The 12,399-nt window shown below is 34.7% G+C and overlaps 1 protein-coding gene and 1 pseudogene across 5 annotated transcripts in view; one reads left to right on the plus strand and one right to left on the minus strand.

Moving 5' to 3' along the window:
• The window catches only part of LOC137715176 (putative disease resistance RPP13-like protein 1 pseudogene), a 53,573-nt pseudogene that overhangs the window by 6,758 nt on the left and 34,416 nt on the right, over positions 1 to 12,399 (plus strand). The gene's annotated exons all lie outside the window — the stretch shown is intronic.
• LOC137715595 (uncharacterized) lies at positions 56 to 3,276 on the minus strand. The gene is made up of 7 exons (XM_088691755.1): positions 2,933 to 3,276; positions 2,179 to 2,495; positions 1,856 to 2,059; positions 1,260 to 1,414; positions 1,006 to 1,097; positions 796 to 899; positions 56 to 629 (listed from the first exon to the last, which is right to left on the minus strand). Exons 1-6 carry the CDS (start codon positions 3,135 to 3,137, stop codon positions 853 to 855), a joined length of 1,020 nt encoding a protein of 339 aa, XP_088547881.1. The 5' UTR covers positions 3,138 to 3,276; the 3' UTR covers positions 56 to 629; positions 796 to 852.

A 12,399-nucleotide genomic window follows, 5' to 3' on the forward strand; every position in this document is an offset into this window, starting at 1 on the left:
TATAAAAACAGAAACTCGAACTTGGGTGTAAAAGAGAAAGAACACTGCTCTATGCTAGTTGGTGTAGCAAATTTGTATATATATTTTTTATCTTATTAAAAGAGGAACTAGCTAGTGGCTTTGCCATGTCCACTCTTTCGGGGGCTAGGACTCACAAAGGTGTTTCGACCTCCCCCGACCATCATTGTGTGATTCACCAGCATAAAAAATCGAACTTAGAACATGTCTTGTGAAATATGGATCTAAAATTCGTTCCTAACCACTGAGCCATCTTGTAATGGTTAAATTTGTATATGCTATACTTAATCTTACAACACGCCCATACGAAAATATATACATTTCATCCTTAAGGAAGATGATTGGGAGGTTAAAAGTAAAACCAGGTATGGTGCCAAAAAATGCAGCAGCAGCAGGAGATGCTGACCAAATTACTCGGTAGCTCAGGCGATTGCCCTTCTGCCAATGGAACTTGTTACTCTTCTCAACTACAATCAATCTGCAAATTATCTGGCATAACAATTACGACAGAATCCCATACATAAGAAAAAAGCCCTGCGCATTTCAGCTACATTTCGGCCTGAAGGGGTGTCGCCTGCTCAAGAAACTGTTCACAAATAGACTTTGAAAATCTGCAAGGAGAAACGAAAACCAATTATTACAAGTATTTTGGTTTTGATAGGCGGTAACTGAAGGCATTTTACATTTTGCAGAAGGAAAATTGCTCTTTTAACAACGAAACTGCCAGCATAAACTTAGTTTAGGAGACCGAAAGGGAAAAGGAGAAGGTAACATTACCTCTTCTTGACCGAAAGCTCATATTCTAGGTGACTGAAGAATATAACTGAACATAGATTAACACATTCCGCTGTTGTTCAATTGATGCTTTCGGGGCAAGAGGACTGCAAATGAGCATTTTCGAACTTAGTCCAGCAGTACCTAAACATTGACTAGCCAAAAGGACAAAGCAGTAGCTACTAAGACCATGGCTTTAAACCATAAAAGTACCTTCAGATATGCAGCAAAAGCTTTCCGGGGGGAAGATCGTCTCTGGGTCTGCTCTATTCTGGGAAGAAGCAGCGAAAGCCAGGCAGTTTTTACTGTACAAAACAGAACCAATTTAGAGAAGTGCATCCGAGTTGACAGTTCCAAAGGGTACGCAATATATGCCATTCCTTAAGATACACATCGCTAGGATTATTGCGATGCTCTATAATTTGAAGATCATATTCCATCTATAACAACAATTTAAAAAAAAATACCTTGACCACGAAGGAATAAATTTATTATTTGGTATGATATTGTCGTCATCGTCATTCTCATCATCTGATTCTTTGTATGGTGAGATGTCATAAGACTGTTCTTGACTTGTAATGGCAACTGAATTCTTCATTGCTCTGTCTGAATTGCTCAGTACCTTAAATATCACAGGAAATGTCAGCACGAGGCTTCACAAAGAAAGTAAAAGTGCACGAAACGAAAGTATGGAGCTAATCATGCATAAGAAGACTTTCTAACGGTGGTTCATATTTGAGTTTACAATAAGCTACTAGTAGTTTTAACAGAAGATAAGTCTTGCAATTAGACTGGTGTAGCCTTCTTTCCTATATTGCGGTATAAAGACAGCAAAGGTGAAGGCCTCATAATAGTTAAACCCCAACAAGTTTAAAGGTCCCATGCAAACTACAATAACAGAGGATTATCACCATGCTCCAGCCTACACAAGTAAAAGCACTCAACATATGCAAGTAGATCCTCTGCTTTATATCCATAATTGCTCCAGCCTACACAAGTAAAAGCACTCACCATATCTTAAGATATGGTGGGTATTGGTTGTTAAAAAATCATTTGCATTTACCTCTGCTTTATATCCATAATTACTCGAGGCCTCGTGGAACTCTTCGTGGACAATACTTTCTTTTCCAGCATTGCTTATTGAAATCCTGGAAGTACTAGGCTTAGTCTCCGAAATATTTCTGTTATTGTCATAACCCTTTTCTTCCTCCATTTTCTTACTTGCCATTTCATCCTTATATTCCTTACCCCCAGGGCCTCTTCCATCCTACACAAGACAGCCCAATATACAACGTGATATCTAACATTACAAAAAGATAGATATAATGAAATGAGGCAGACCATAAAGAATCATACAATGGCCTGGGTTTTCATTTCTTTCTCTACCTTTTCTGCAGGTACCTTGTCTTCATGTTCTCTCTTGTTTCTACGTGCTTCAATACGCATTCTTTTTCTTTCCTTCTCCTTCCTTTCTTCCTCTTCCCTTTGTCTCTTCTTTGATACCATATCTGCCTCTTTTTTCTTCCTCTCTTCTTCCTTCTTTTTCTTCTGCAACTCCAACTGCTTGATATTCTCCTGCTCCATTCTTGACCGCTCAAGTTTCAAGGCTTCCTTCTTCATCTTGCGTTTATTCTCTTTCTTTTCTGCCTGACACTTTGCAGCTTCAGCTGCCTCCAGGGCCTTCACTTTGATGTCCCTCTTCCCTGCAAGAAAGCACAAATAGGTCAAAATACTGGATCAAGTCATTGGAGAAAAAGAAGAAACAAAGAGAAGAAATATATCCCAGAATGCTCACAATGACAATGATACAATAAAAAAAAACAAATGAATCACTATCAAGCTCCTTATGACAAGATGAAGTCACCTATAAAATACTTATTGATGATAATGGGGCAATTCAGTTTTCATGGGACTTTCAAATATGCACTTTAATTTTTACTCGATGATCCCAGACATTCATGGCTAATTTACATTCCAAATAAAATATACCCTAATTCAGTAAAAATAAAACCATCATCCATACTGTAACCCAGTTTAGACATACAATTATGATCCACACTCAGAAAAACAATCATATGGAATATGTACATGTAATGCAACATCTAAAGTTCAAAGATTAAGATTACTAGTAAGAAATTACCTGTTACAACTGCAGCTGCTTGTTTCTGTTGAACAAGTGGAATGAAAGAAGTCATGCTGGACACAATATTGTTACGCTTCGGCTCCTGCTCTGATAAACTTGAACCACCTTTTCTCAAACTTGTTTTTCCAGATAATTTTGGTTTACTGAACCTGCTATGAAGTGATCCAGTGGTCCTCTTAATATCGTTTGTTCCTCGTGACATGCTCAGGTTCTCCTTATTGTTATTCTTCTCTTGCTGCGGTTTTGGATTCCAATCCTCTGTTTGAAGCTCTTATGAGTGCCTGTTAAGCTGAATTCAGTGTTGACGGAATCTAGACCAAGTCTATCTGCATATGGCTCAGCTTTAGAAACTGATGCAGGAGGGTTTGGAATCTCAGTAATGTCAGCAAGTGGTACTCTTTGTATTGACCAATCTAATGCATTTGAAACACTTTCATCTTGGAAAGTATCAGCTGCCTCATCTGCATTCTCATTTTCTTCACTAATGCAGGGAAGCTCCAGATTTAAGCTTCCTCGCTTCCTTGAACTGCTAGTCCTTGAACCAGTTATATCCCAGAGTTTCCCAACTGGAGACAGATAAGGTTTCTTAGTATCCCAACCAGATTGACCACTATGATTTAAGAGGCAATCAGAATAGGACCTTCCATAAAACGCCTGGCCAACTTCCTCACTCGAGTAACTATGACTATCCTTTAATTGTCTGACAGCATCATTCATGGTCCTCATATCCACACCCTCTAGAAGCCCAGTTGGAACGGATTGGTAGAGATTTGGAATTTTGTGCAACTTATTTGAAAGGTTTGCATGCAAGCAGATTGGCACGGTGCTCCAGAATGCTGGCATGTTCAATTGCAGTGCTTGGAAGGTTCCCCTCGTCAAAGCTAATTCCCTTTCCAGCAATGCTTGTTGGTTCATCATCTGTCTGCATAACGAACCCCTCAAGCTCAGGCGTTCTATCATCCGAACCAATCAAATCCAAGGATTGGCCATGTGGAGATCCAAAATTGCTGGTCCCTCCGAGATCAAATCTCATTTCCTGCATTGCTCTTCCAGCGCAAGTCAAATGTTCAGCATTTCCTGTTGTAAGATTATCCTCACGAGTTAGTGAAACAGTAGTCTCTTCCATGCATTGACTTCCTGTTTCCTCCATCATACCAGTCTGCTTCATCAAACTTAGGATTGAAGCTTCAAATTCTTTATCCGTGAAAACGAAAGGTGCATTACCACTTGTATCCCCGCATCCCAAGCTGATTCTACCCTGTGAGACACAATCTTATGCATTAGAAAAGATCAAATAAAAGTAGACAAGCAACCTGTCTGATATAAGAGAACAAAACTAACCTGCATTATTTCTGAAATCACAACATTATAACCCACACTACTTTTGAAAGTGAACTAAAATAATCCACACTATTTCTTGAAACTACATCATAATGACTCGTATTATTTTTTAAAGTAAAATAACTCACACTATTTATGAAAAATAACAAAATAAACACTATTTCTGGAACTAATACAAAATAACTCACACCAATTCTGGATTTGGTTCAAAAATAATGCACACTATTGCTGAAACTATCGCAAAATTATATACTATTTATGAAACTGAATAAAAACACACACTAATTCTCATGGTTCTAAAGGATGCTAGGCGCTTATCGGGTAACAAACTGGGCCTAGGGAAAGCCAAAACAGGAGCCTAGGCGGGTGTAAGTAAATTTATTTATCTTTAATACTTAGGTGAATTTGATAAAATGAGATGAAATTTTAAATAATTACAACTCCGTAGTACTTTACAAAATAATTTTCAATAATCATATGAATTTGTCGTTAATTTAAAAAAATAATAAAAGTGACTGTTTTGATTAAAAACGTAAATTGAATAACAAGGTGACTTGTATAAAGAATTGATTTGCTACGACAGAGCGACAAATGAATCGTGATTATGCTATAACTCATACGCCATTGGATGATTGGAGCTTTTTATTTCCTTTTTCCTCGTCGTGAGTCGTGATTATGCTTCCATGAAAATGTAATGTACCACTTGCTAACAATGCCCGAACCTAACCTAGCTTAATAATTGACCGGATAAGGAAAAATGGAAGGCCAAGACCCCACATGTATGGAACATATACATTGTGATTGGTGAGTGATGTCATGCCTGCTATTTTATTTTCTTTATTTCTTTTACCAAAAAACTTCACATTTTAGTACTACTGCTTTCACATGAGAAATTTTAGGTTCAATTCTCGTTAAAGACAAATTTGAATCCAATTATTTTGTTAGTCTATTGTGAAATTTTTTTTCTTTCTACTTGTGAACACGAAAGATTCCTTGAAACAAGAAACCAGTGAACATTTGTTTTACTGAAATTTCGATGTCTACACTACTTTCTCATTTCTTTTTTATGATCAAGCAATGTCACTCAATGATCAAAACCGTATGTTATCTAGGCCACTCTTTAAAGAGCAACTTTGCAACAAAAGAACCAAACAAGATATCCTCAAACCATTGTAGAATAATATTGTCATAATTTCAGTGTTCAAAAAATAATCTCGTTACATGAGCAAAAACTTTTGAATGCATTTAGCTTTTTGTAGAGATGTTTTTTAAATAACGACCTAAAAGATAAACAGTTCAAATCATCGTGCAACATCGCAGGATGAGAATGAAAATAATAAGATTTCCGAATTGATTTGTATAAAAAAATAACAAGACGACTTGTATGGGATATTGTTACTATGTAATTTTAATTTCATGCGCTATTTTTGTTTTGTAGTCGAACTATAAGATTAATTTGATTTTATTCATGTTGCTTGATTATTAGATGCATTCCTATTTAAAACATGAATAATAAGTAACATGGATGATAATAGCCTGTTTTTGTATTTATTTAAGAGTCAAATCATATAATACTACAATCAGGGACGTCCTGATACGAGAATTCATGGAAACTTTTAAAAATTTTACTTTCATATGATATTTAGACTTCAATGAGGTAGTGGCATACTTGTAAATAAAGGAAAATTTATTTCCAACGGAATTGGGCTGACAGAATGAAGTTTCTGTCAGGGGCATGGCTGGAAAAAAAAATATTGCATTTTGGGCTTTTACTTCAGCCCATGTCTTTTACTGTTTGTAGAGTCTAATATAAGTTAGTGTCTTTATGATTAAATATGAAGTCTTTTTTGGTTAAATAATAGGTTAGTCCAAATCCTTTTCATTAAAGCTTTCTTAATTTTATTAGGAGGTTGCATGGATTTTGATATGATATGTTCGCTTCATGCGAGAGATATTTTTAAATCATAGGCGCTAAGCGCCCCTAAAATATGTTGCATTATTTGTTTATCATTGTTAACAATTGGTAGGATTAAGGCTTTTAATCAGACGTGCTACGCGTGACTTACAAATTTATAATGACATGCTTTGGCACTGTTTACAATTTTTATTTTGTTTTTGATATTTTCATTTACTAAGATACTCTTGCTACTTACAAAATTGAAATATGAATCAAACAAAATGACTAATACCAAACAATTTAGTACAGATGTGCCAAGAGATCAACAAATATAAGTGAACATATGAAGTATGGATTCCAATGTGTGCATAAATTATCAAGATTGAAGACCATAAAGTTTTCCAACATTAGTGTCACATTTCCACCTATTGGTTCGCACTTCATATTTCAAATTTCGGTTGTTCGTAGATTTAATTGTGGTGTTTTTTTGTTTTTTCCTGGGCAACCAAACAGAGAATTGGAAGTTACAATTCAAGGAACGAACCCATTGATTGTTCTCGATGTTGAATTCGTAGAAGGTGACGTAGGTGGCGGTAATCAGAACATTTTTTATGAAGAGATCGTAACTCTGCAACACCTTGAGATTGACCATTTTGGTGAAGGTAAAGATTCCGTTTTTGTATGGAAAGCAGGGAACGGGAGAAGTTGAAGCGCAAGGGAGAAGTGATATTGGAATGAGATATTACTATGACTACTACTTCAAATACACTTTTATTTCTTTAAGCACGTTCTTGTTTCTTTCCTCCACTTTCTCTGCTTGCCACGTTTTACCATCATGTCCTTACTTTTTTATTTTTTTATAATCTGTTATAAAAGGGGCAATTTTGAGATATTGAATGTTTCATTGTGGTGTGGCAATTGATCCTTTTATATTTTTTTTACAAGTAGATGTACTGGAATTAGAGTAGAATAATGATAAGAGGATGGTGGAGGATGGTGACAATTCGATGCCAAGAGGGTGGTGACAAGAGAATGGTGGGGCCCATGTGATAATATCATATGGAAAAATGGTGAAATCCAAATATATTGCATGGTTTTTTTTCTACTGTATTTTTCCAACCTCCACCAATTTCTACTTTATGTTTGCCGTGTGTGGTCCACTGCATTGTTGACCAAGAAAAATATCAAGTCGTCTCACCACTCACCAGTCATGAAGTAATCTCACAAGACGATGCCATGTGACAAGAGGATGGTGGGGGCCTTGTGATCATATCATATGGAAAAATGTCGAGATCCAAAAATATTGCGTGATTCTTTTTAAAGAAAATTAATGAAAATTATTTAAAAATTTTAAGTTTTAAAGATAAAGATAAAATAAAAGGTAAAATATATATTATCAAGATTAATATTTTAATGTAAAAATATGATTTTTCGTTAAAATAAACAGTATTGGAAACTTTCGTTAAAATTTCTTTCTTTTTACTGTGTTTTTCCAAACTCTGCGAACTACTTTATTTTGCCATGTGTGGTCCGCTGCATTATTGACCAAAAAAATCATCAAGTCGTCTCCCCAGTCTTGAAGTAATCTCAATAGCCTTTGCCAAGAACAATTTTCAGTTTCCCAACTTCAAATACTTGATCAAAATTAGTCCTTTGGCCACGAAGAGAGAAAAATTAATGATAATTATATTTTGATTGTGAGTTCCAATAACAACACCCAATTATTATTGTAGGGAAAAGTAGATATCCAATTCTAATAGTTTACCATGTGACATGTCTTTGAAATTAATCCATATCTTGTTCTACATGAGTCTCTCATACTCGTTTGAAAGTAGATGTCTCGTAAAACAAATGTCTATGAAAGAAAATCTCTCATGCTCGATTGATTTCGACTAATTGGGGCTACATCCTACATGGGTAAATTTTCAAGAATTCAGATGTCTATGAAAGCAGAAGCTTTTAATTTGAGTTGTAATTATTGAATTCTCATTTGCATGTTTCATTTTATTGGGGGATCTGGGGATCTGCTCGATTTCTCTCTACAGTGGGATTGAAAATTGGGATTTTGATGCGGTTTTGTTATTTTTGTGGTTAATTTAAAGGTATTATCGTATTAGATTTTCGATGAAATTTATTAATCTCATGTTAATCAAATGCTATTAGGGTTTTGTGATTGATTTAATTTTATTAGGGAGGTTGCATGGAGTTAAGATTGAGTTCTAGATTTGAAGAATTCAAATCTGCAAGTTGGTTTGTGGCAAGTTCAGTCACCATGATTTGGTTTAAGGGATAATCATTTTGTAACTTGCTGTGTAAGATCCCACATCGTCCAGGGGTGAGGATCCTGTAAGTCTTATATGTATATTCTCATCTCTACCTAGCATCAGGCGTGCTACGCATGACTTACAAATTTATAATTACATGCACTTGGCACTATTTACAATTTTTATTTTATTCTTGATATTTTCATTTACTAAGATACTCTTGCTACTTACAAAATTGAAATATGAATTAAACAAAACGGCTAATACCAAACAATTCAGTATAGATGTGCCAAGAGATCAACTAATACAAGTGAAATATGAAGTATGGATTCCAATGTATGCATTATCAAGATTGAAGACCATAAAGTTTGCCAACATCAGTGTCACATTTCCACCTATTTGTTCGCATTTCATATTTCAAATTTCCCTTGTTCGTAGATTTAATTGTGGTTTTTTTTTTCTTTTTCTTTTACGGGCAACCAAACGGAGAACTGGAAGTTATAATTTGGAAAACGAACCCATTGATTGTTCTCAATGTTGAGTTCGTAGAAGGTGATGTAGGCAGCCGTAATCAGAACATTTTTGATGAAGGGATCGTTCTCTGCAGCACCTTGAGATTGACCATTTTGGTGAAGGTAAAGATTCCGTTTTTGCATGGAAAAGTAAGACCATATAGAGACTAGAGGAAAGCAGGGAACGGGAGAAGTTGGAGCGCGAGGGAGAAGTGATATTGGAATGAGATATCACAACGACAACTGCATCAAATATACTTTTATTTCTTTAAGCACGTTCTAGTTTCTTTCCTCCACTTTCTCTCCTTGCCACGTTTTACCATCATGTCCTTACTTTTTTATTTTTTTTATAATCTGTAATAAAAATGGCAATTTTGAGATATTGAATGTTTCATCGTGGTGTGGCAATTGATCTTTTTATATTTTTTTACATGTAGATGTTTTGGAATTAGAGTAGAATAATGATAAGAGGATGGTGGAGGATGGTGACAATTCGAGCCAAGAGGGTGGTGACAAGAGAATGGTGGGGCCCATGTGATAATATCATATGAAAAAATGGTGAAATCCAAATATATTGCATGATTTTTCTACTGTATTTTTACAACCTCCACCAATTTCTACTTTATGTTTGCCGTGTGTGGTCCACTGCATTGTTGACCAAGAAAAATATCAAGTCGTCTCACCACTCACCAGTCGTGGAGTAATCTCACAAGACGATGCCATGTGACAAGAGGATGGTGGGGGCCTTGTGATCATATCATAAGGAAAAATGAGATCTAAAAATATTGCGTGATTTTTTTAAGAAAAAATAATGAAAATTTTAAGTTTTAATGATAAAAGATAAAATAAAAAGTAAAGTGAATAGTATCAAGATTAATATTTTAATGTAAAAATATGATTTTTCGTTAAAATAAACAGTATCGAAAACTTTTTGTTAAAATTTCTTTCTTTTTGCTGTGTTTTTCCAAACTCTGCGAACTACTTTATTTTGCCGTGTGTGGTCCGCTGCATTATTAACCAAAAAATTATCAAGTCGTCTCCCCAGTCATGAAGTAATCTTAACAGCCTTTGCCAAGAACAATTTTCAGTTTCCCAACTTCAAATACTTGATCAAAATTAGTCCTTTGGCCACGAAGAGAGAAAAATGAATGATAATTATATTTTGATTGTGAGTTCCAATAACATCACCCAATTCTAATTGTTTTGATCGTGAGTTGGAATAACACCACGCAATGATAATTATATTTTGAAAATTGAAAAGTCCACTTTAATTTGTTGTGCTTTTACTTGTAGCACAACAGGTATTTTGTTCAAGCACACCAGCTTTTACTTCAAGCACAACAATCATAGTTTATTAACAAAAAATTTATATATAAAAAAAAAAACCTGTGGACCTGTAGGAATCGGTTCGTTTCAAACGAGCCAAGTTAAGTTCGATTTCATTTCTCAGCTAAGAAGACCCGGCCTGCCCCGCCACATTTCATTTACAAACGGGGTCGGTCCATCTGCTTCAATTTTGAGTCTGACTTGACCCGTATCCATCCCTAGTTTATCCCATATTTGCGTATGTACAATCTTCTTTATTTACTTTAAACTAGCATCTCTGCATGCGCGTTAGACATTTTTTCAATCATAGGCGTTACCCGCCCCTAAAATGTGTTGCGTTAGTTATTTATCATTGTTAACAATTGGTGCATGGATTAGAGGCATTTAATCAGGCGTGCTAACCATGGTACATGAATTAGAGGCCTTTAATCAGGTGTGCTACGTGTGACCTACAAATTTATAATTACATGCGCTTGGCCTTGTTTACAAATGTTTATTTTATTTTTGATATTTTCATTTACTAAGATACTCTTGCTACTTACAAAATTGAAATATAAATCAAACAAAACGGCTAATACCAAACAATTTAGTATAGATGTGCCAAGAGATCAACAAATGCAAGTGAAATATGAAGTATGGATTCTAATGTGCGCATAAATTATCAAGATTGAAGACCATAAAGTTTGCTAATATCAGTGTCACATTTCCATCTATTGGTTCGCACTTCATACTTCAAATTTCCGTTGTTTGCAGATTTAATTGTGTTTTTTTTTTTTTTGGGCTGGACAACCAAACGGATGCTTCAAATACAGTTTCTTTCTCTAAGCATGTTCTAGTTGTTTCCTCCACTTTGTCTCCTTGCCTGGTTTTACCGTCATGTCCTTACTTTTTCACTTTTATATAACCTGTAATAAAAGGGGTAATTTTGAAATATTAAATGTTTCACCTGTTTTTCCTTTTGACTTTATATATGTAGAAGATGCAGATAACAGAAATTCTTTCCAAAAGCAATATTAATAATGCGATCCACTTTACGAATTTGTTATTAGCGAAAGAAAGTCATCGTGCACTCAATTCATCCTTGATAACTTCATTACGCGAGTGTATAATGATTTTTTAGAGGGTTAATAACAATTCTTCTGCAATATTTTAAATCTTTTATTGTCTTTGTTTTATTTATGAGTAAATTGTAACAATGATCTCTTAACTTTAACTCAATTAGAGCGAAGGTCTATCAACTACAAATTCATTACCATTGATCCTTTAATCCATCAAAACGTGCAGCTATAATTCATCAACTAAAAATTCATTACCATTGGTCCCTTAACCTTAATCCAATTGAAGAAATGGTCCCTCAACTTTAACCCAATTGGAGTAATGATCCTTCAACTTTAACCAATTTGATTAAAGTTGAGGGATTATTGTTGCAATTTACTCTTTAATTATTTATTTATTTGTACAATGATAATGAGAATTGGCGATTTTAGCTAAACCACAAAATAAATCAGCTATAAATTAGTATTGGGGAGGAGGTTATATTATATAGGCTCAATAATCTCGTGCTAGATTTTGTGGAGTATATATGTTTTCGAGACCTTTGCTTCCATAAACATTTGTACTTATTATTTTCTATTGTTTTTGCTACAGATTTGCGTTTAAACATATCGCATCTACTTATTTATGAAGTGGGGTTTTTAATAAAAGATAAGATAATTTATATTAAACTCATCTAAATTACAAAGATAAGAATGGAAGTTCAAATTTAGATGTAAAAGAGGAAGCGCACTGTTAATCTAAATTAAGGAGCGATAAACGTATACTTTTGTATAATTATGCGGCATCAAATTCGATAATTTGACAATATAAGTATGCAGCTCGAGTGTGTTCTTAATTAGTTTTGTGCAAAAACATGTTAACCTTGACTCAAAATTGATTAACGCAAGAAAATATAGGCAAAAGCAGAATGGTCCCATGAATGTTGAATATATAGGCAAACCAAATCCTAAACACGAATGGTCCCATAAAAGTTGAAAATATAGGCAAAGTAAGAAAAAGTAAGAAACTTTTCAGTTTTTTTTTTTTTTTTTTTTTTTTTCCATAGCACGTGGTAATGAGTGTTGTAGA

The sequence above is a fragment of the Pyrus communis genome, chromosome 3 (assembly GCF_041283825.1).
Source record: "Pyrus communis isolate YQ-2024b chromosome 3, ASM4128382v1, whole genome shotgun sequence".
Classification (NCBI taxonomy): domain Eukaryota; kingdom Viridiplantae; phylum Streptophyta; class Magnoliopsida; order Rosales; family Rosaceae; genus Pyrus; species Pyrus communis.

Coding starts and splice junctions, on each gene's coding strand:
- LOC137715595 (XM_088691755.1), bottom strand. CDS start 3,137: ATGTCACGAGGAACAAACGATATTAAGAGGACCACTGGATCACTTCAT. Junction 2,060..2,178: donor ACAAGGTACCTGCAGAAAAG/GTAGAGAAAGAA, acceptor TGTCTTGTGTAG/GATGGAAGAGGCCCTGGGGG. Junction 1,098..1,259: donor TTTATTCCTTCGTGGTCAAG/GTATTTTTTTTT, acceptor TGTTTTGTACAG/TAAAAACTGCCTGGCTTTCG.